The 26,241-nt window shown below is 27.6% G+C and overlaps 1 protein-coding gene across 1 annotated transcript in view; it reads right to left on the reverse strand.

Moving 5' to 3' along the window:
* LOC105359497 (uncharacterized) overlaps nucleotides 1-26,241 on the reverse strand; it is a 224,319-nt gene that overhangs the window by 30,125 nt on the left and 167,953 nt on the right. Inside the window, exons 7-11 of the mRNA XM_011496111.1 lie at nucleotides 14,864-14,992; nucleotides 13,465-13,580; nucleotides 12,380-12,449; nucleotides 12,173-12,328; nucleotides 613-747 (exon numbers count right to left, since the gene is read on the reverse strand). Coding sequence (XP_011494413.1) covers nucleotides 613-747; nucleotides 12,173-12,328; nucleotides 12,380-12,449; nucleotides 13,465-13,580; nucleotides 14,864-14,992 — 606 coding nt within the window. The remainder of the gene's footprint in view (nucleotides 1-612; nucleotides 748-12,172; nucleotides 12,329-12,379; nucleotides 12,450-13,464; nucleotides 13,581-14,863; nucleotides 14,993-26,241) is intronic.

Below are 26,241 nucleotides of genomic sequence, written 5' to 3' on the forward strand. Positions count from 1 at the left end.
TTTTTCAAGTTAATGTTTATATTGATTTGAACAATAATTGTCTAAAAAAAAAAAAAAAGTTAATTTACCGATCACAATGTTCAATTATCAGATCAATAAAATTTTTAAAATTTGTTTTTTCTTTTGTTAACTATTATTAAATATTTTATCATCTTACTTTGACAATTGATTAAAAAGTTATTTTTTTGCATTAGTCGTTGCCCCTCAATTTTGGGGAAAAATTAATTAGAATTTTGTTTTTTAAAAGATACTATTCTGTAAAAAATATGTATCATATATATATATATATATATATATATATATATATGTGTATGTATGTATGTATGTATGTACGAATGCATGTACGTATGTATGCACGTATGTATGCACGTATGTATGCACGTATGTATGTATGTATGTATGTACGTATGCATGTACGTATGCATGTACGTATGTATGCACGTATGTATGCACGTATGTATGTATGTATGTATGTATGTATGTATGTATGTATGTATGTATGTATTTATGTATGTATTTATGTATGTATGCATGTGTATTTATATGTATATGTATGTGTATAAAATTGTTGTGTATACAAAATATTACAGCCGAACGAAATATCGTACTCACTCGTGAGATGAAATTTGCTTTTGATGTTGCTCCGGCGTCGGGCCACAGATTTTCCCTATTGGCTTGACGTTTGTAGAACTTTTCTCATCCAGTAGCCCGTCAAAAACTTCAATTTGTGATTTGCAAGAGGCCATGCTGAAAAGAAATTATTTGTAAAAATGGTATACCATATTATTTTGTATTCATTTTGGATATAAAAATGTATTGTAACCAATGTATTAATTAATAGATTGTGGCAATTTATAATTAAATAATATATGGATAATATAATATAAGGATTATGACATATCAAAGAGATTCTTCAAATAAACTAATATGTGTTCAAATACAGAAATTCGTCTTGATATTTTCGTCCGCTCCAATTTTATTTAACTAATTGTCCTAAAAAGCGTGCTACTTGAAAAATATTATCCTCGAAAAATAAACCTTAACTTTGTAATTAATATTGACTGTTTAATCTGTTAATTACGGAAAAAGCTTAGAAAATAATTATTATAAAATATTTAACAAAGATTTGACAATTAGCCTGGTTTTATGTGTGATAAATGATATTTTACATTAGATAAGTTTGTAAGTCTATGAAAGCGTTTTAGAAATTCAATCAATTCCAGAAGCTTTTAGAAGATTCTTAGGAGTTTTTAATCATCTTAAGTATTTTAGAATTACAGTTAATTTACAGATTTTTTAATTTTCAAATATTTCAAATGATTTTCTTGCATTAACAATTCAGAAAATAATTGACAGTTAATTTTCATTTGTATTTAACGACTGCATAAAAAATAAATATAAGCTTATATAAAAAGGTTAACAAGTTAATAAGTATAAAATTTTTTAAATTCTTTTTCATAATTTTTTTTTCATTGCACTATTATATTCAGTTCTTAATATTCAAATGTATAATATTTATGTGCAATAATATTCTATTAAACTTGTTAAATTTTATATAAGAATATTTTAAAAGAATTAAAATTTTTTCAAAACATTCAATTGAAAAGTGTGTATGTGTCTATATAAATATATATATATATATATATATATATAAGTTAAAAAAAAAAATATGTAGGTATTATAGAAAAATGTATGTATATATTTATGTAAAAAAAATGTGATAAGATGTGTATTTATGTGGAACGTTCAAGATTATTAACAATGATTTATTGTGATTTTGATAATTGTATTTTATTTAAAATATGATTTAAATTTATGCGAACAAAATTGATTATTAATTTTATTTTAATGTTACTTAAGAAACAATAATTCTCTTACAGGTGTATGTATCTTTATTTTTGTAAGTAATATTATTTTAAAAGTACGCATTTCATGATTTGCAATGATTTGATTTGAAAAATATACATTTTTGGAAGAAATTGAAGATTCTTACGTAAATTTTTATAAAATGCCATTAGGCTATATTTTTTATAAGCTATGAAATAGTGTGTTATAAAGTAAATGTATATGTGATAATTTTGAAAAATATATTTTAGTTATACATTTCAGGAGATAGCTAATTGAAGTAAGCAAATTATCATTTCAACTGATCAAATAGAAATTTCATCGATCAATCTTTAATTATCAAGTATTCGAGGACAAAGATTAGTGAATTCATTAAAATTAATTTATCTAATAATACAGATTAATCGCTTTGTTGCGAGTAATTTATTATTCATCTAAATTTATACAATATGCTAGAAAATGAAGAATATTTATTAAATTATTAAATTAATTTTGTAACTCTAAAATTTAATTGCAACACATTTCATATTACATTGGCTTCTCTCTCTCTCTCTCTCTCTCTCTCTCTCTCTCTGCCTTTCTTCGAACGCGAAAATAGCGGGTGGAAGAATTTAATTTTCCAAAAGTTTAAAGTACATACATCGACTCACAGAAACAAAGCGAAGGTACATAAATACAGAAGAAATTCTTCCGATGCATATGCCAAAAGAGTTCGCGATCTCGGTGAAATGACTCAGCAGTTCTGCATAAGCAAAACGTACACCTTCCAGGAAAAACAAACTTTGCCTCTACTTTCTTTCTTCCGGCTTTAGCGTCTTATACGTATATTCGTGCATCTATTCAGTTTTCCCTCCAATGGCGCCATGCTCACTTTGAATTGAGCAAAAATGCGAGCGAGGACGTAAGGTATTCCCGGTTTTGCTCCGAGTACTTTTTTCATGCACTAGTGGTTGGATTTACAATATTCTATTTCAAATTTATACCGATGTTAATGTGGGATTGTCTCTCTGTATTTTATCTCCATTTTTTTTTTTTTTTTTTTTTTTTTTTATAAGGCGTATTTTTTTATTTTTCGTGTCTTATGTAGTGAGTCAGTACACTGAAAATAGTTGAAATCTCAAGCAAGTAAGTCTCGGTCATTTACTTGGATTAATTGTTTACTTTCATTTAATTTTTTTCCTTTTGTCCTTTTCTACGTTGAAAAAATTAGTTTAATTAAATATCATTAGCCATGTCATTGGCCAACTATTGCTAAAATGCGTATAGAGTTATGGCGGATATTATGCAAAAATTTTTTCATTATTAATTAGTTGCTCTATTCCGTGGTTATAGTACAGTTAAAATATAATTTTAATTTATCATAGTCATAAAATCTTATAATAGCATTAATTTTAATAATTAATTTTAATAATTAATTTTAATAATTAATTGAAGCTTCTAAATGATATTTGAATAATGTAATGGTTCCACTAACGTCAAGCTAAACTTCATCTATGTTATATCGCGAATTTAGTTAGATTTAATTTTTAATTACATTTAATTATGGAACCAAAAGGAATATAATTAATAGCATAAATAAATATAATAAAGTAAATCAACTATAATAGATTTGATTTAGTTTTTCACTATTTCAATCGTTTTAGTTTCGTGAAAGCGTAATGATTACTAATTAAACCTCTTCATCATTTAATTCTAAATTACTCATTATTTACATTCTCATAGATATTGTATTCGGTAAAATTCATGTAAGTATATTATTTAATCAGTATTGAAATACAGAAATTTAGAAAAGTAATATCATACAAAGTTGTGGTCGATTAATATAAAAGGTTATTTATTTATTTATTATTATTATTTATTTATTTTTAAATAATATAATTCTAAAATTGAGCTTCCAACTGCTTTATTTGAAAATAAAAAAGTCCACAGTTTGATGGGGGTAATTTATCATTATCGTCGTCGAGCAATTGCACTATCATTATTTTGACATTTATATATTCAATGAATGGCTCTTTATTAGATATTCAACCTCCGGTTATTCGTATTATTTTCTATAATGAGAGCAGTGAGTCGATGTCATTTAGAAATTTTTTTGCTAATAAAACACATTGGCCATACCAGTGCTCCAACTCTGACAAAAAAAAAAAAAAATATCACCTTGAATAAACAAATGTATTCGTCTTTGAAAGCGGTAATATCGATATTTTATTTATGAGCCTCGGTTCGGTATGGATTGGCTTCTGCCTCAAGCCATTACGAATTAAAATGATTGTGTCTCTGCTTTTCTTGTCGGTGGTAAATGAACTTCTTCATGTCGATTGTGTACTTTTCCCTCCACAACTTCTACATTTATCCTCGAGTCGCTAAATTCGACTTTCATGATGGATCTATGTATGCCGTGTACATTATAGTAATGGGAATTTTTGGCACTATATTTGTTACTCTTTATGGTTTTGCTCACTTCTCGTTCTTCAATCGTTTTTACGAGACAAGACTTACGAGGGAAAATAAGGCTGATTCCTATCAACGTATTCCTATAAAAATGCAAACATACGCCTACATATAGATACTAATGCAGAGTTAGTATTCGGGAATTTATCTATGCGCAGGCGTTCCTTTAGCTAAGTGACTACACCTAAGTGTATTAAAATTTATATACGCGTATATACACATTCGCGTGGACATATATAGGGAGAGAGAGAGAGAGAGAGAGAGAGAGAGAGAGAGAGAGAGAGAGAGAGAGTGTATAAGTATGCAAAAGAATACAAAAGTATAAGCATAAGTACGTAGAGTACGTAGGTGCAGATATGGCTGTATCTATGTGGCACTCACACACACGCACGCACGCACGCGCGAATATTTATATTCACGTATATGCTAATGTTTACGTGCGTACGCGAATGACCGTATGTCCGAATGTAGATTTATACGCTACGAGACCTTTACTTGGTTTTTTTTTTTTATCACATCTATCGCTCAGCTGCACATCTCCATGCAAGTATTTTAGATAATCATTTTTAAGCTTTCATTACGAAAATTATCTAATGATTTTCGCAATGTCCTTTAGCAAGCGAACTATTCCTTTTTCTTTAATAAAAGAAAACGTTCTGTTTATTTTGTATAAAAATTCACTCGAGATACTTCAGCACATTTTAAATTCAATTATGAGCAATATTAAATTTTTCTTCTCTTTACTTTAGTCGGGTTAATGTATTTCTTTTGTTTCAACAAAAGCTTAATATTTCCTATTTTAGTTACATAAAGTAATATATCTTAATCAGCCCGACTTTATTTCTTTAATAACATGACACGAAGAACAAAATTTTTTTAGTCCTTTATTATATAATGCATTGTATTTACTTTTCTCTCCGTTATTCTATTCTTCAAATTTTAAATCATTAATCTTGATTATTACGGTTTGTAACATAAATAAAAAAGGTCATATTTTATACATTGTTTTCTCAATTATTGTATTATTATTCGAATGTTTATGATGGTTTACTCTTATGAGGAACAATCATTGTAATGTAATTTAGTCTTTGATTCTTGATATTTTCAGTATGCAGAAGTGAAAAGCTTCGAATCAGAGAAAGACAATTGAATTTCCAATATAACAATATCAAATATAACATTATCAAATTGAATCGGCTAATAACTATATTTTTACAATTCATATAGCTTCAAACAAAAAAGTAAATAAATAAATAATATTCAAAAAAGTGACACACAGTTTTAATGAATTCGCTAAATATATTATAAAATCTTTACATCACGTTTATACCTTTTGTCCGATCTTCAAAGCGTTCCAAGTCTATCTCAATTCGATTCACCTAATTAACTTCGGGAGGAGAAAATATAAAAAGAAGTAAAGTGTATAAGATATTAGGCATAAGATATAAATATACGAGATTTAATATTTTATTCGTGAAAATGCTTCGCCAAACAAATCGACGAGATAATCAATGGTTAGTAGATGTCAAGGTGATTAGGCAGAAAGTAAAGTAGCAATGGAGCATAAGGAGGGACGCTGTATGGGTTGGGGAACGGAAAGTGTGGAAGGTCAGCGAGTGGTCGGAGCGTTGTTTCCTCGACGATTAGAAGTTACGCTCGGTCATGGCGATCGTGTTGCTGTCGATTTCGAAGGATTTCCTCACGAAATTTGAAGGATCACCGGGACGATCGAAGATAAATGATCTTCGCGCAACGCGCGTTTTAGATTTTTTCCACTTTCGCGCACTCCTTTTTAACGCTTGCGCAGTAGTGTCGCTGGTTTGAAGCTGTTGTGCCCACATCGTTTTTCACGCGAATCCTAAACGTCCGAATGCGTGGGCGGCTTCGAATAGAGGGGCGGCACTATGCGCACTTCGTATACTTGGCGTTTGATACTTTTGGGGTTGCAGCGATCCGTTTTACGTAAGTGTGAATGTGTAAACACGTGTTGAATGTAAATACAATAGTGCCGCGCTTATCATTACGGGACGCTCGATGCGCTGCCTTGGATATTTAATAGTATGGCGTTACTTCGTTTTTTAATATTTAACAATTTTACTTTATGTTTAACTATAAGATTAAGGAAATAATGACGAATGTAAAGAGAGAGAGAGAGAGAGAGAGAGAGTGAGAGAAAGATTGGGAATGTCATTTTTAATATAAATTTTTTATACAAGTGAGAATAAATAAGAATGTCAAAATGTTATTATTGATTCTAAATTATTGAGTTTTATAAGTTTTACTTATTTGAATATATAATTTTTATACATAAACAATATACATAAATAATAGTATATATAGTATATACATAAATCATTATTTCTATAAGAAAATTTCGTTTCCTAAAATTTTAAATTATGGCTTACTTTACCTTATGCAACTATAAATTATAATCTTTCTTATATTAAAAATAAACTTTTATTTCGAAATATCCGTAACTTATCACAAAAAATACGTATTTCACAAAGCAATATTATAAATTTCGATAATCGATTAATACGTTGAATGATATGATTGTAATGATAAATGATTATTTCAAAATTATTGGTGGTTTATATAAAAGTCCAAATAACTAATAACTTTATAATAACTGTCTTGTCAATGATACTTTGAAAATATTTATTAGAATAAGTGTTTTCTTATTTTTTATAATTATAAATGTGTTATCGTTATAATAGAAATTAAATGGAAATGTAACAAGAAGCTCAAGAGAGTAGGTAAATTAATTAAGATAATGAATATTAATATTTTATGATAGTATTATGATTTCTCTCTTAATAACGAATCTCATTTATACAAAATTTAGACTGATTTACTTATTTAATTGTTTTAGCAGTTATTTTATTATGATTAAAAGTAATCTTACCAAAGTCTAAGAATAATTTATATCCATAAGAAATTCGTTATGGGCTATCACTCTCTACGCGATTAGAATAAATTTTTTTTATCATTATTGTATTTTAAAAGATCTGCGTTGATGTATAGAATAGTCTAGAATGGTGTAATAATCCATTATAGAGATGGGAATAGTGTTGACCTCGTATTTTACATTTTACAAAGGTACTTCACTACGGATTTCTGAGAATTCTTGAAACTTTACTTGATTTTATTTGAAATTATTTTTTCTTTTTTATATTTGATGTACTGAACTTGATATACTCAAATTATTAACTAAAGTTAAAATATTATATAATATTATATAATATAATATAATTAATTTGAAATTACAAATGATAATTTTCAATATTAAATATTAATATTAGAATTATATAAATATTGAAATTATTTAATATGACTACTATTATAGTATATATAATGTTTATATCTTTTTAAAGTTTTTCGTCAATTATAGCAATATTATTTAAAAAATCATAAATTAAATTAAAATTATATTTTTATTTAATACATACGTACATTTAAAAAACTTATTTCTTGTTTAAAAATTGTTAAATGTTTTAACAATAATTGTTATACAAACAAATAGGCGAGCTTTTAAATGTAATCGTTATCACTTATTAGAAAAAGTAGATAAAAATTTAAAGTCACTTATTATATATATATATATATATATATGTACAATAATTGTCAATTATAAATTCAAATCAACAAGAACGAATCAGGAAATTCATAGATTGATTATTGCATAAAAAATTTTTCCAAATAAATAATTTACGTTAAAAATACTTAATATTTATTCTACAAGTTTTCTTCACTAGCAGCACAATTTCCCCTCAACATTCGTTATTGCTTCGTAAATGAACTGATTTGTTATTTAAAATTGCTTTCTTGACAATGTATCTTAATTTTACAATATCTTTTTAAATGTATTATGTGTATAAATTTGTAGGGGAACTCTACCTATCGACACACAAATAATCGATTTCCCGCGCATGTAATTTGTATTTTACTTCTAGTGACATTAATTTCTGCGGTTGCAAAAGGTACGTCGTATCGTAGAGTCGGAGAAAAATTAGAGCAGTAGAAACGAATCGTCTGGAAGGCGAAAAGGGCTGGTCGAATGGGCAACGCAAATTTAGGTTCGTTAGGTGGCGTTGAGCCAGGTTCTGCAAGTTACCCCAGATTGAGAAAAATTGAGCAGGCGTCATTTCGATGGCGATATGCTCTCTAATTCTCGCGCGCAGTCGTACATGCACCTTTATAATTGCACAAAAGAACCATTTGCATAAAAAGCATTTACGGTAATGCGTTGGGAAGTATGTTGGATGAAGTATGTTCAATGAACAATTCACATCGAACGAATTTCCTATTGAATTTTTTTCATTGCCGTTAATTTCAAGAGTTATCCTATCTTTCGTTATTATTTTGAACATGAAATTTATCGAACATTGAAGATACTTTAATGAAAATGTTTAATGATACCATTGCAGTGGATTATTTTATTTATTACAAGTATTATTATTGTTGATGTTGTTATTATTATTATAATTATAATTATTATCGTTACTGTTTCAGTAGATTGAAGAATTGTAAAATCATCCAAAAAAAACTGTCACTAAAAATCATTAATTTTATAAAAATCTACTAATATTTTTATTTATTTTCTAATGCAATATAAATTTCAAGTATATAATTGTATTGCCTCATTATTTGATTTATTCATAGTTTTCTTATACATAGCGTTTCGATTGTATAATTAATGAAAAAACTGCCGCCATTACTATTACCGCCAAATACGACAAATTTTATTTTTTATTTTTATGAATCTTAAATTAAAAATTCTCTTTGTATGCTCTAATTATTTCACTCTCAATTCGTATTATTAATTTCGATTAACATTAAGTGTGTTCAAGAACGGATAATTTGATCGAGTACCGCCTCCTCGTCTGATCAATAATTGAGAAAAATAACGATGCATATTTTTGTATGATTGGAAACGTCGAAATGAAAATCTAATGTGTCGCACATGTGCACTCCTCTTTGTACCAGCTGTTTAAATGAGCCAACCATTTGAAGGTAAATAATAGCCAGAAGAGTGTAGAAGAAAGAAATGAAGAAACATTAATGTATGTATTGCGAATGTTCTTGTTGCAATTCATAAGAGAGCTAATTACACACTTGGCTTGGGCAAACGTCGCCCGAGCAAACACGTGTACATTTTAACTTGTTTATCTTGTCAATTACTCTCTCAGATTCCTTTTTCCGTTTCCTAAACTGATTGGCTTTCTTTTACGAGCTTTCGGTCTTGCGCAAGCACAAACGCATGCATACAAACACGGACTGCCAGCGAGCACGAGTGCCCGCGTAATCAGACACACAGATTGCTACGCACATAATAAATAGAACGTATTTATGTGTGTTTTGTAATAATAGTGCCTAAGTATACATGCACTTGGATATCCATGAGTTGGTATATAAATATACACGAATATTTTTCCAGATACATTGACCCATACATTGAAATTGAACAAGTAGTTCAGTTTACACGTTGTCAGACATACTTGTCAAGCATACATTTCATAATTCTCGATGAGATAATGATTGATTAATAATAAATAATTTATTAATATATTTTAAAAATAAGTAATTAATTATTACTTATATTCAGAATTCATAGAATTACAAAAAAAAAAAAGAAAAAAGAAAAGAACTTTTACTCGCTCTACTTATTAATATCGATAAATTCATTAAAATTAATTTTTGATCGCTATCGATCTCGTAAACATTTTATCGTCTTCATCTCGATCTCCGTCTCACTATTGCTCAGATTCCTGCCCGCCGCCCCCATTCCTATTTTCTCATCTTCTCTTTCACTCTTATATATTTCGTAGTGAGGGACGAGGAAACGAAAGTAGTTTCTAGTTCGTACATTCGCTGTACCTCGACTGACCCTTTATGGCTTTTCTGTCGCGTACATCGTAAACTCCTCTACGTACGACGTCTTGTCGTTCGATATTATCTTTTTTTTGCTTTTGTTTTTTACTATGTGCACGGTCGTGATTTTACTCAGAACTAACGCGATCCTGTATATTGAGAAAAAGAGTGATATCGTTGTAGATAATAAACGAAGCCAGTTAAAGTAATATTGAGAAGATAATGAGATCTTGATAATTGCAATAAAAAGTAATGTCGAGTCTAAAAAAAAGCTGTTAGCATTTACAAATATTTAAGATGATTAATCGTGCATACAAGTGCAAAATTCAATCTCCTTATAATGGAGAAAGCTTCAGTTGTTATTTAGGTAGGATAATTGTATGTCCAATCAATCATAATATATACAAATTGTATATATATTAAAAGATCCTATATTTTTCATATAAGTTTTATTATGATTCTATAGCGTTGGAATAAAGATATGAAAAGAACTGATTGTAACTTTGCATATTCGTTTCAAAAGCCAATTTTCAGGGACATCAATAGAACTTCTGTTAAATTATTTTTAAAAAGCTTTTTGTCTAGGCCGCAAGTTCAAACTATTTTTCATCCAAAACTTTTTAACGGTGACAAATTGAAAAAGTTTTCCTTCAAAAGAGAAAACGGACGATTAAGCCTATTACCACTATAACAAAAGTAAGAAAAGACCAAAAAAAAAAAAAAAAAAAAAAAAAAAATTCGACAATTTCCCATTGGTATAATTTACGCGATCTTTGACCGGATGGACATAAATTTTCACGAAACAGACTCGTAAGAGAAGCGAAGAAAGATTTTCGCGTCTATTTCACCATAGGATAGGATAGGATAGGATAGGATAGGATAGGATAATAATTCACGTTGAAGAAGTTGTTCATTTGAATTTAGTCATCAATCCCGATTTCATCATTAAGAATCTATCACACAGTCGCTTTACGTTTGGCATTTTTGAGACCAAATGACTTACACAACTCGGCGGTCGATCAATTAAAAATTTAAGCATGAAAGAGGTAAGGCACGCAAACGTCGAACTTAAAAAATTTTAATTCGAACTTGTAATAAAAAGCTTTCATTCATGCGGTACATTTCATTCATTGGTCACATTTCCATCTTTCTTTCTTTATTTTCAATAAGCAATGTTTCTCCTTAAATAAAATTTGTCAATTTTGTTTAAAAAAAACTGTTGGTGATCTTGTTTTAATGTATTATGAAAATCTATTTAAAATGAAATCATCGTTGAAAAGGTAAGAAAAGTCGATGTGCAGATGTAATGAGCGCATAACCACAACTAGGAGAATAATTTCACCTGCCTTATGTAGGAAATTTATTATATGCCAGTATATATAACAAGTTTATTATTTTAAACATTATTATTAGGAGAGAATTTTTGAGTTAAAATAAAAATCGATTTTCCAAATTTAACTGTTAATGCGTTACATTGACGGATTATTCGCTATCATAAATAACGTGGAAATGAAGTTAAGCGCACTCGTGAGGGCGTCGGGGGGAAAGAGGCATCGATCCGCAACATTTATCGCTAAATTTTTTCCCCCTTTATCTTGGCTAGCGAAGTATTTTCAAGCATCCTTGGCACGCTTATCTATCATTACGCTCGAAAACAATAAATAAAATTCAAAAAATCCTAGTCAATCGAGTTTGTAAAAAAGCCGAATGGAGTAAAATTCTCCTTTGCCACATAAGTCATGAATTTTGGATGTAATCCAAAGCCGGGATACCAAGACATCTGTTACCTGAGCTTCGGCGTACAGACGCGAACGTCGCACGAGCAGTTTCCGGGGCCGGAGCGGAACAAGGACGGCGACAGCGGCGGCTAAAAGAGCCGGAGAGAAATTATTGGGAAGGCGGCGGAATTGGAGGTTAAACCGAAAGAGGCCGAGTCATCGCTGCCGCAAGGCCCTACGAAAAAGCCCACGGGGGTTGTGGGAGGGGAGGGATTTTACGCACGTACCTGAGAGCATAACCGGGCACGGATACGTGGACGGTGTCGTAATCGCGGCCCAGGAGGGTGAGGCGGCAACTGTCGGAGCTGGAGGCGGTGCGGCCGCGGGTCGTGTGCGAGCCCGTTCGCAACCGCTCGCCGTTCACCTCGACGTCGCAACCGGAGGAAGTGAAGCCCGGGCGCTGCTGCTGCTGATGATGATGATGATGATGCTGCTGCTGCTGCTGTTGGACGACCGTTGGGGGCTCGCTCAAGGCCGACGTAGTGCTCGAGCGAAACACCTCCGCTGTAACATATAACGAGTACTTGTGGTGAGTGGTTAGTTGGGCTCGTGGTGTCTCGTGGGGTTGGTAAGATGCGGGGCTCGCGCGATCGATTTTACGTCCTCTCTCGAGGGCGATACTTTCTCGGCAGTTTGATGCGCCTGTTTCTTTGGATGGGTCGGAGACTCGATCGGTCGAGGATGCGACTCAGAGCTTCACGTGGCTCGGATCGTGCTAGTTGTAACCGCTGATGGACGTTTTAATCGAACGGCATATAAATTGCCTGCGACGCGTTCATCGATTAGCTGCCAACTAACTTGCCGAATACCATGATTATACAATTATGAGACAGTAGTAAGGGATAGCGTGATATATAGATAAAGGCAAAGACAGACAGACAGAGAGAGAGAGAGAGAGAGAGAGAATAAAGGCTATCTCGGAGAATATATGTTTGGCTATTGAGTGAGAGTTTTGCTTTGGTTAAGGTATGAGTTTTCCGTTTCATTGGTACAAATTCATTTTGCAGTCCAGTATTGAGAAAGTCCACGTACCTTTATCAAACATATTCTCGATAAATCGCTTATAAAAAATTAACGAAAGCGTTTATGAGGTTAAAAATCGCAATTTGAAGATTGATAATTGGACGCTTGTTATTGATAAGTTAGAAATAGTAGCAATTTCGTGGTACCAAGCATTTGGAGTGCAGTGCCGTTTGTATTAAGTTATTAAGATAAGAATAGGAAAAAATGATAAATTATCGTTTGTAAATTATTTTTTGGCAAATAGCATCAGCGAATTTCTAATAATTATAATTCGACTGTATTTTGAAATGAACAATCGAATCGATGCGATTAGAATTATACATAATAATTTGAGAAATGAAAATTTTGCAACGTTGACGTCACTAATTTACTTTATGAATTTATTACTGGCACTGAAATGCAATGACAAGTATAAAAAAAAAGAAAAAGAGTAAATAAAAATAACAGTGATAATACCGAATAGTAATGTTGATAGTAGTATGTAGAGTTTTCCTACCGTCTTTGCTCGTGCTTTCAACGGTTGTCGTAGTGGGCACTTCTGTTGTCAATTCCACAAAATTCAGCGTTGCAACGAAGCCATTATAGTTGAATGGATCAACTTCCGGTCCGGATCTACAAACACGAAATAGCTTTATATAAAAGTTCTTAAGCTACAGCAACTGTCAAATACTGTACGTCAATTTAATAGGGCGATAAACAATGTTGAAAGACTGGATTCACCCCTTAAATAACAGTAATACATTTTTCATTCGGTGAGCTTTTAAGATAATTTTTTTTAGAGGTTTTACTCGATGATATTTACTCATGCTTTTAGGCTATGTATTTTTAAAGTAAAACAATTTCGCATGACAGAGAAGAGCAGCTGAATGTGAACGGAATAAAATAAAGAAGTAGTTTCTTCAACCGCATTTAATTTTATACTGTTAATATTACGATTACTATTATGATTATATTGTTAATATTGCCGTAAATTATATGTTTATTTTTCTCAACTTTCAAATACGCATGATTATTAAATATAGATTTATAAATAGTGAAAATAATATAGTCAATTGCGACATTATAATGCCCACAATAGTATCCTTCATTTTATTCGAATTAAAAGTATTTATTGCTTATTTTATGTATACAAGGCTCATTATATACATTTCAATTTCCATTAATTTTAGATACACTAACGAGTATTCAAATTTATTTTAAATGTTGAATATTACAATTTAGTTTAAAGTTTTGTGATAAAAGGACAATGTCGATCAAAATTGTTCACATAATCGTAAACAACATTTACATCACAAGCTTCTCAAACTTGTAAAACGTTTAAATATTTATACATAGATACATGCATATACGCGCGCGCGTGTGTGTATATATATGTTGAATTTATCTTGAAGAGGAACACCGATGATTTTAAATGAGAAAAATTCCATTGTTATATTTAGTAAAAGGAACACGTTTCATCTTAGCACGTTTTAGGTGCTTTCGCTACACTATGGAATATCTCGAATATGTTATGCATGAACTTAATGCATTCTAACATTATCGATATCTGTTATTTCACATTATACTATAAATATAAAGTAATAATGTAAGTTAAATATAGATTTTAAGTTAGAATATAAATTTTTAAAAATCTATTTGTGTCGCTAAAATTTCGTTATTAATTTTTCGATAAGTTTTTGAAAAAAAAAAAAAAAAAAAAAAAAAAAAAAAAAAAATCAATAATATGTAATGCATTTGCCATACATTAGCAACGAGTTATGAGTACGATAAATATTCGTAGGAAAATGTTTCTGTAATTACATTTATTCTATCATTTTGATTTCCTCTTAATCATCATAATGGCTTTAATTGTTACAACGACTTTACAATAAATATTCTAATAAATGACAAAGTACCGAAATTCGACTAGAAGATCTTTTCCAATATGAACGACACTACCCGTCTGATTTCCGCAGAGTGTTTTTAGAACGGCACTGCTAGTCGTTGGTCCAGCGTAAACGGCAATATAATCACTGGTACAATGCCTGTAACAGAAAATAAGTTCATCCTTTTGTTGAAAAAAACCAAAAAAAAAAACAAAAACAAAAACAAAAACAAAAACAAAAACAAAAACAAAAACAAAAACAAAAACAAAAACAAAAACAAAAACAAAAACAAAAACAAAAACAAAAACAAAAACAAAAACAAAAACAAAAACAAAAACAAAAACAAAAACAAAAACAAAAACAAAAACAAAAACAAAAACAAAAACAAAAACAAAAACAAAAACAAAAACAAAAACAAAAACAAAAACAAAAACAAAAACAAAAACAAAAACAAAAACAAAAACAAAAACAAAAACAAAAACAAAAACAAAAACAAAAACAAAAACAAAAACAAAAACAAAAACAAAAACAAAAACAAAAACAAAAACAAAAACAAAAACAAAAACAAAAACAAAAACAAAAACAAAAACAAAAACAAAAACAAAAACAAAAACAAAAACAAAAACAAAAACAAAAACAAAAACAAAAACAAAAACAAAAACAAAAACAAAAACAAAAACAAAAACAAAAACAAAAACAAAAACAAAAACAAAAACAAAAACAAAAACAAAAACAAAAACAAAAACAAAAACAAAAACAAAAACAAAAACAAAAACAAAAACAAAAACAAAAACAAAAACAAAAACAAAAACAAAAACAAAAACAAAAACAAAAACAAAAACAAAAACAAAAACAAAAACAAAAACAAAAACAAAAACAAAAACAAAAACAAAAACAAAAACAAAAACAAAAACAAAAACAAAAACAAAAACAAAAACAAAAACAAAAACAAAAACAAAAACAAAAACAAAAACAAAAACAAAAACAAAAACAAAAAAAAAACAAAATAAAAAAAAAACAAAAAAAAGTAACTACATGTATTATAAGAGCCAACTCATAAAAATATGTGTTTATTTGCCATTTTATATACTAAAATGCCAATCTATAAAGATAATATTAAACCAATATAATAGTTTACCTTTCATATTATATGGATTTGAAATTTTATTACAGTTTTAATTGAAATGGCTATTTACTGTGTCATTTGCAATTACTTTACTTTAAAGAACACTAGAAGCTTATATACATCAACATTAGCTTTTGACGTATATATTAACGAAGAAAATATGATTATTTATTTGTGAGATAATCATTTTAATACATCAGTCATTCTTAATGATTTGAAAGGATCGGAATAATATTGTAATATTTCCGATAAATTTAAATATGTTGCAAGATAAAAAGAATATCTAATTGATATTTATAGGATATTAAGCGAAAGATTTATATATTACTTTATCAATCAAAAGATTGGATAAATCACTCGGAATAGCTAATAATATGTTTATATCAATTTATTTATTAAAGCCTTAATTCAATTTAGATAAAGTAAATAGCTTCTATTGGTTTTAATAAAGTCAACAACAAAACGGCTAATATATATTTGTAATTATAAAAAAAAAATGGTGTACTATGATCAATATCGATTTTCTATCTATACGAGTTGGTATTTTTTTACAGCAATTATAATGATATAAATTTCAATAAATGAATATTGCTTATCTGAATTTTTGTTGCTATTGTTCTTTTCTTACATTGACTTTATTCTTTTTTTTTTTTTTTTTTTTTTTTTTTTTTTTTTTTTTTTTTTTTTTTATTAGATTCATTTGTATCATTATCATAGTAATTGCTAAGTTGATATAGAATATTATTGTAGTATATCACAATAAACGTATAATCTCAAATTGAAGGACTTTAATTATTAATATTATGCTTATAGGAAAGAAAGTGCTCTTTTAGTAACTAAACACAATGGCCTCTTATTTTGGTGATGTTGGACGGTGAACAGTCAACATTAAAACGCAATCGTTTAAGTTCCCAGTTATTTGCAATAAAAAAAAAATTTTTATGTTTCATTCGAGGTAACGTTGTTTATAACTCATACGGCCCTCATAGGGCTTCGTTATAAATATATGTGAGTAGGTTATGATTTCTAGATATTTCTCTGACTCTTGATTAATTTCCTTTAGAGAAGTTAATTAAATATTTGTTATTAATGAATATTTAATTAATTTAATAAGTTTTACCATAAAAAATTATTTATATTTTATTTTAATAACTCTTGCAATTGCAATTAATTATTCGAGCTTCTCATACATTTATCTTCAATGAAATTTTATAAAGATTATTAATTAAATTAATAATCATTTTTTAAATCCTAAATTGATGTCAAAAATATTACATTAAGAAGTTTACATTACTAGGGACTGTTAAAACAATTGACTTTATACGAGTGATATGTTATAATTTATTTTATCATAACAAGTTTTTATGCTTATATAAAATTAATTCCTATACACTGATGTCGTAATTATTAATAATAAATGAGCTTATTTTGTCTGTTTTAAAATTTTATTTATTTGGAAATGTTAGATGCGAAGTATAAATACGTTCCTTAATTTTTCACAATTGAACTTTCTAAACTATTGTAACAGTCAATTAGTCTGAGAATTAGCATCGACTGCAAGGTAGGTGCAAAGTACCGGAAGAAGGATTTTATTAGTCAGTACTTTTATAAAAGATATTCAATCTAATATTCATTGAAGCAGAGTAAATAATTTTACGTCATTTTCTGCTCGGTTGGACTGTACACTAGCAAAAGTCAATATACCTTTGACTTAGCATCGCGAGATACTCCGATATACATTTGAATCGATGCATTTGATGCTGAAATTCTACAGGACTAAGAGCGAAGTGAAATCAATTATAAATATCAATAGGATATTCGAGCTCGTATCCTATGCGCTAATGAATTCAAATTTCATTTTTCCTTATACGCGAATGACGCTTGACAATACATCTTACACTTACACATTTAACTGTATTAAGCATAATGCATAATGTTTAATCAACTGTATTCTACATGTAGATTAATGAAACGATAATAGGACATAAATTGGAAAAATTTTATTTTAACTCTGCATAGTATAGTGGTAAATGGATCAAGTTTCCCCAATGGACATCGCATTTACGATACGAAATGGATTGTATTTTTAATGTAACTGTGGTCTAGTCATTGCGTTTTGTGAAACGAAAGAACGTAAACAAGAAAAAAGAAGGTGAGTTATCGACATTTCCGATACGATATTTTCAATTTTTCGGCTTTCGTTATTCAATTTCCCGATATGCCGTTTCGGGGAGAAATACTTTTGCAAAACTATTGATGAAGAAAGTTTTGTTTCGAGCGAAGAGATATTTCCTGGATAGCATCGGTAAATCGAGTCTATCGGAAATTTATAATTTAAAACTTTTCGATGAATGCTCGTGATTTATAGTTCTTAATCATAGTCGTAATAAATTTGTTCTGATTTCTTCTATCTCAACCTATCATATTATCGAACTACATAAATTAACATGATCATTACGCAATCGATAGAAATTATAATGCTCATCACTTAATCAGTATATGAACAATAGACTTTTTTAAAAATTTGTTCCGAATGAATTAAGACACTTGAATATATTCTATTATTTTCAAGCCTAGAAATTCTTTTCTATTCTATAAGAAATTAATCGACCTTTTGCTTTATTATTTTTTTTCTTTTTTACTAAAGCTTAATATATGTCCTTTGTTTTCCCGTTCGAGCTACCTGCTAATCCATATGATTTAGTTATCTGTTGAACTATTAACTGAGGCATAAAGCTTTTTTTCACTTATTTTGTCATTTCCTATGAACTTGGCTTTTATCATCTTATGTCGTCGTAAATATTATTGGACGAATATTATTTTCAAAGATTTTACATTCTTATTCTTTATAATTCTAAATTACGTACTATGCATTGTACGTTTGTTTTGATTTTGACAGTTTATAATGCATTTATACGACTACAAATTATATTATTATTCCGGTTCATTATAAACATTGTAAATGAAGTTACAATGCTCTATTGAAAGAGTAAAATCATAGATTTTCTATAAATATTAATTATCTCGTCATTTATTATTTTTGTTCCATTTTAAATTATAAACTATTTTTTTTTTTTTTTAATTTCAAACAAAATTTAATGCTTTATATTCATAGATTTTTTTTCCTATTCATTTGTTGCTCTCCCTTAATGAAATATTTGCATTTACACTGTTTCGTTTAATGTATGTACAACTGATGGTTTGTAACAAAAACAAGAACAAGCAATTTAAACTATGAATATACTATAACTATGAAAATATCTATTTCATTCGTCTAATATCATGATACATTTTTCCTGATATACTTTCCTTTCATTCAATATATTTATATTCAATGAAAGATAGATTTTGAAAGTATTAATGCATTTACATAAAATAGTTTCAAATATAATTTATGATAATGCTATGTTATTCAAGAAGTGTTATCGTAGATTTGGATATTTCTTATTATTTCAATAAACGACACTTTTCTTAATATTATAGTTAAGCGCTCGTCAATTGATAAATTTGAACGTATGGAAATAATTTTTATTTGTACTCAATTGTTAATAAATTTTATGACTTTATTTGTTAAATGGAACTATTTCAATGAAAATGAGAACATAGTACTTCAGTATGTATATGGTTTCTTTAATCTGTGTTAATTCCATTTAGTAAAACGGATTTTTTTACTAGTAATTCTGACATTTCAGTATTTTCTTAATTTGCAGTATATTTAATTAATTTTGTAATTTCTCGTTAGAAACTAATTATTAAAGATACTTAATTTTTTTACTTTGATACATTATAAATTATATTATAGCTATCATATGGTTAAGTCCATTAATTTATTATGATATTTTGGTAAAAGTTTCACTGGCGGAGATCTCTTATCTCTACTCCACTATCAATCAGCTTCATGCAGTTTACATTATGTGGACTTACGACATAACTTGCTTCATAAATATACGTTGATGTTATAAATACATATTTTTTATCTTATTAAATTTTTGTGCCCTTGCATTATACGTTTATTTATTGGCCATCAAGATTTCTCTGGAAAAAAAAACAAAACAAAATAACAATATCTATAAGTTATTCAAAAACATATACATGTACGTACGTAAACACGCATCAAAATATGTACACATACATTGATTTGTGAATGGGGTTGTTTCGTACTTGAAGCATATAATCTATATATATATATATATATATATATATATATATAAATGAAATCATTTCAAATGTAACGGGATAGTATCTCTATTGGAGTGAGTTTCGGAGAGTTTCACTGTAATTTTTATTCTATGCCGAGTGTACTTTTCACTCTGGAGTTAGTTTTTTGAATATTATGTTAATTTCTAAATTATAGTTGAGTGTAAAAGTTGAAATGTTTTTTCATCGCAAGATTCTTTACCGTCTGAAAAATTCTTGTCATACTATTCTTTAGATGACTTCTGTCTTCTGATAACATAGTCGAGCATAATAATATTTTTTAAATTTAAGCTTTTCTAATATAAGAATTAACTATTATCAGTTGGAAACATTAAGTCTATTATTAACGCATAATGTTAAACTTAATATAACGTACAATACATAAAGAAATGCATAAAATAAATTCCAATATTTTATTAAGAATTTTTCTTTTATTTTATAAATATACAAAATTATATGGGGCTCTCTTAAAAATTACTGGAATATAAACAATGGAAGAATTGATCGATATATGTTAATATAATAAATATAACAGAAGCAGCGATAATTATGTGAATGATCAAATGCGATAACTTATTTATGTTATGTAAACAACAAACTTAAAATATTGCAGCTTTGGCATTTTTATATATAAAGAGTTTGTTTTTTTTTTGTTTTTTAAATAAATAATTATCATTAAAACGGGTAATGAATCGCTTATAACTAATATACCTTACAGTAATAATGATAAAAAAAAAAGTTTTTTATGATAAAAGTATTGTTTCTGCATGCATGCACAGGTAATAATAAATAAATGTAAAAACGTATACGGGAGAAAAATCGGTATGCAAATCATAAAGCAATTAAAGGAATGCCATGGGGTATTAATTATTGTATGGAGCCGAGGGACATGACATGACGCAAACTTGATGATTCTATTAATTAAGCAAAACTGCAGAAAACAACGGCGTTCCACTTTCGTTCTCGGTAAATTAAAGCAGAATTAAGCCCTGATTTCTTCTTACTTCATTCTTTTTAAGTTTTTCTATGCTTCCGTCGATTTCTAGACATTTCGTTGTATTTCATTTATGATTTTATACTTCTGGTTAATGGACAATGTTATCCTAATCGAACTGTTAATTTTTTAAAAATAATAATGATTTTATTTTGATTATGTAGCTTAAATATTCCATAATATAGTAACAGGTTTCCTGCAAGATAACCTTTTATATACAATTTATTATACTCTTTGTAAAATATAATATTGTTGCATTGCGTAGTAAGTATTTTTATATTATTAAATAGTGGGAAATTGTATTGGAAGTAATTTAGGTAATTTCATAATTTATGAAGTGTGCACGCATCAGCATATTTATTGTAAAATGAATAGAAGAGCAAATATTCGACATTTCTAAAGCATAATGAAGAAATAAGTGGGAAGTAAAATAAGAAGTAATGGTAAAACAAAGGTGAAATAGTAAATTAAAGGAAGAGTGAGAAAAGAGAAATAGCCAAACAAATTTAACATAACTTGGACAAAGCAAGGAAGACAGGAAGATAAATAGGAAACATCAGCGGCGAAAAGAAAAAAATCAAATAAGCGAAAGAAAAAAAAATAACGTAAAACTGCTTTGTTAAATCAGAAATCTTTTACCATTTGCTACTCTAATTTAAGTCATATATTTTTTAAATAATATTGTATTATATAATATTTGTTGAAAAACTGTACAGTGTTTTTATTGATTTTTAGTGATAATGAAGTTATACTGTTAATAATTAATATTACTATTCATAAAACAAATATAAGAATCCAAGCTTTTTTGTCTACAATTTAAGAATATTTACAAATAGTTATTATTTTAATTGATTTTGATAATTTTTTATTTCAATTCATTATTAACTACATTAATCAAAGAGTTAAAATCGTTCTGAATTTCAACCGTATAATTCATACAATTTTGTATAAATTTTTTAAATAACGAATTGAGATATATTTTTAATGTATTGTTCTTCTTTCATTTAATAGTATATTAAGACCATATTTTTCCTTTTACATAATACCAGTATTAAATATTTTAATAACATTATATATTGTAAAATTTCACTTCTATTATCACTTTTATTATTCATCTTTTTCCGATATATATACTTTTTTCAAACTTTGAGGACTAATCGCCAAGAGATATAATATCATTGCAGTAAGATAGATTTATACTAGTTTGCATATTATGAAACAAGAAATACAGTTTATAATATATAATATAATAATAAATTTATGTTATAACTTTGTAAAGATGTATTAAAAACATTTATCTGTATAAAATAACATGCATGTCATGTCATTATCTAAGTCACTATTTCTATGTATTTGATTGAACGATTAAATAAATTTACACATGCTGTAGTGATATGATATTTTAAAATTTTCTATATATTCATATGCATAATATATTTATATGTGTGTGTGTGTGTGTGTGTGCGCGCGCGCGCGCGCTTAATTTTCCATTCAATAGATCATAGTTTATCGAATCTAATGAAATTTTATTTTCTTAGCATTATTTTGTTTTTGTACAATTTCATTTTAATATTCAGAATTTCTCTTAAACTATAATACTAAATTTATTATTTTTTAATTTAATAGAATACTTCATATTAATACATACCAAAGAATATATCCTAAAATTTCACTTTATTATAAAATAATCTGTTTTCTTTTTTTATAGATTTGTCGAAATAAAGTTGGATAGTCTTTCGAAAGTTTTGAAATTTCAATATTTATAATATTATTACGATTTTTGTGAAATAATATAAATTATATTGGTAATAATTTTAAATGAGAATAAATATCTTTATGGTTTTTTTTTTAAATTACTCTTCGATGAAATAAACTTACTTTAAATGAAATAAATGAATTACCATATACCATTTTATGTTTTTATTTCCGGTCACGTTCAACGGTACATAATTAATGGACAAACATAGACTCAAAATTTATGTAATATTTTATAAACATGTATAGAATAATATTATTATACTGTAGGTTTCCGAAATTATATAATTATTCTATCTGATATACAATAATATTATTAAATTATATAAATTTATATAGTTCTGTTTATCATTAAATAGCTATGTGAACTTAACGAATCGTAGAATAATTATATCTCGTTTCCGTATAGACATTTCGTTTGTCAAAGATTTCATGATTATTTTTTTATTCTATTATCTTTTCATCAACAAATTAAGTTTATGTGTCTTCGTATATATAATACATTTACTATAGATTAATCATTTAATTTTTTTTTTTTATTTTAATTGAAACGTGTAATGCTGAAATTAATAGTAATAAATTTTTTCAAATAAGTTTCTTTGAATGAAGTTGGATAGATATTTGAAAATTTTACGATTTTAATATCTATAATATCATTAGAATTTTTTTTCTAGATATTTTTAACATATTGAATAATAATATACGTTTCAAATTATTTAAATAATAAATGCTTTATAGGAATTGTGTTGAATGATGAATTTTTAAATCGATTTAATTTATCATTATTATACATAATTTTCCCTTGAATAATCGGAAGAAGAAAGTTGAGAATGAGAACAGTATCACCTGAAGAAACATGTTATATTATTTTTTTTCATTGAACTAATGGCAGATGTACCGGATTCATCATCAAAATTTTAATCTTTTGTAATAATCATGAAAATATTGAATCTTTCCGGTATAATTTAAATGTTCTTTAAAATTTTTGTCAATCTATATTAATTATAAATAACACGAATAATTTACGATATGATTGACATGCATGAATGCTAAATTGGATATAGTATTATAATTTACAAAATTTTATACATATAAATTTCTTTCGAATGAATTATTTGACAAAAGTCACGATAATGAGTTTTTAAAAGAAAATTGATAATAATATATTTCTTTATATAAATAATCATTTATATTAGGCATTTCGTCACTATTCTCATTAGTATTTTAGTAAGGAAAATAGATTGTTCATTATGTTGTAATAACAATGATTGATTTAACTTTTGCGATATATAAAAGTAAGTCCTAGTGAATAACGAAAATGATGTAATTGTTAATTTGAAAATGATCCGAATTTAGTTCTGTGCTCTTTTCCCTCCCCTTCACTTCTTTCTTATACATTTTTTCGTTTAGCATAGTAGAAGATGACATCATGCAAAAAAGAAGCTCTCAGTAAATTATCTTTTAAAGCGAGGCGCCTCAAAAGCTGCCTTGAGGATATATATTTTTGTGCCGATAACAGAAAGGAAAGGAAGTTGCCATCTCTTTCTCCTTGGCTCCCCTCTATACCATCGCTAATGTACTTTGAATCCGTGCGGGCAAACCGCGAGGGGTAATCCGTTTAAAATTGCGTCGCATAAATGCATCAGTCCGTAATTCCTTTTTGCGTCGACCGCGTAGCGGACTAATACAGCCCACGAGTCAAAAGAAGAAGAAAGAAAAATGGCGCGAGGGAACTAACAACTCGATTTGGACAAGCGCGAAAGATGAAAAGTGCCTGGATTTTCTATTTTGCAGTTGTGTATTTTTGAACAGAAAATTATGTTCGCAGTTGAAGTTCGAGCGATGCTTCTTGTCGGTATAATGAAAAGTTTTCCTAATGACGCATGTTTATTATTAAACTAACGAAAATTGCTATTGTAGATAATATTTACATGCGATATAACTTTATTCTAATAAAATTTTCCCATTGTTTTTATTGTTAATATCATAACAGACAATTTAAGTTTTCCTTTAATAATTAATTAATAATTTTTATAATACATATTAATTTTGTAAACTAATTGATGTTTATAGAAAATCATATAATCTTATCTTATTTTATTTTTTTCATTTCAAAATATATAAATTATTCGAATTAATCATTATCTTTACAACTTTTTGACTCATAAATAATTGTTTGTAATTAAATATATAAAGATATAATAATTCGTAAGACGAGTGCTTTCAATTAGTAGGTAAGTATTCAATTAATAAATTAGTAGCTAAGTATTTAATAATTCTTATTTAATAGCTTTTATTTAAATAGATGGATGTTACATTCATGATAAGTATTACTCCAAGGTTGAATGAGATCCAATCATTAGTTATTATTTATTGTTATTATCTTGCTGGTGAATTATAAATATAATAGAATTTAAATAATTTAAATAAACAATTAATTTAAATAAATATAAATATATTATACATTATTATTAATAAAAATAAAAATATTATCGAATGTTCAAAATTACGTGACGTGAGTTAACATTAATAAAAAGTAAATAAGCTTTCAATTACTGTATATTTTTCTCATTATAAATCAGGCTAACAAGTTAAACAGAACTAGAAATAGAAGTGTATAAAAAAAAAAAAAAAAAGAATGAAATGACACGAACGAATGAAGGTTAGGTGAGTTTCTCAACAATTTTGGCTTCGGTGACATTTAACTTTACTTTGTTCTAAGCACTGCGACAACGACTTCGTGTTCTTTTTTCTGCTCGAAACATGAAAATGTCAAGATTATAACGATTCGATCTCGTGTGCCTTTAGCAAGAAGCACACAGAGCTTTTGACACTTTTTCGATGTCAGTTTACATTACTTCATGTTGAAATTCAAGATCAAAGACATATATTATATGCTCCAATACCATACATTGAATTCTTAAGAACTATTTCATTCGAAGTATTTGACATTGTAAATTTTGAATCCCAAATACTTATGGAGTTGACGAAAAAATCCATTTACTTTATTGAAAAAAAAATCTGAATAAATAATCGTTAATCAATTTTTTTTTATATTTTCTTTTCAAGTATACTATTTCAACAAAGTTTTATTGACATTTCGACAACAATTATTTGAATATTTTTTATATTTATGAAAAATCTTGAATAAAATTTAGTTATAAGATTGATATTCCGTCTTTTTGAAAATTTTGATAAAGAGGGAAATTATTTTTATTGCTTAAATTGAATTTATTTTCCATTAAAGTTGTGAATTTTCCATTATAAATATATTTCTTTATGTACAAGTTCATGAAAATATATTTTTTTTTTTTTTAAACTGAATCTAATGAAATT

This window comes from Ceratosolen solmsi, unplaced genomic scaffold (assembly GCF_000503995.2).
Source record: "Ceratosolen solmsi marchali unplaced genomic scaffold, CerSol_1.0 scaffold11, whole genome shotgun sequence".
NCBI classification, from domain to species: domain Eukaryota; kingdom Metazoa; phylum Arthropoda; class Insecta; order Hymenoptera; family Agaonidae; genus Ceratosolen; species Ceratosolen solmsi.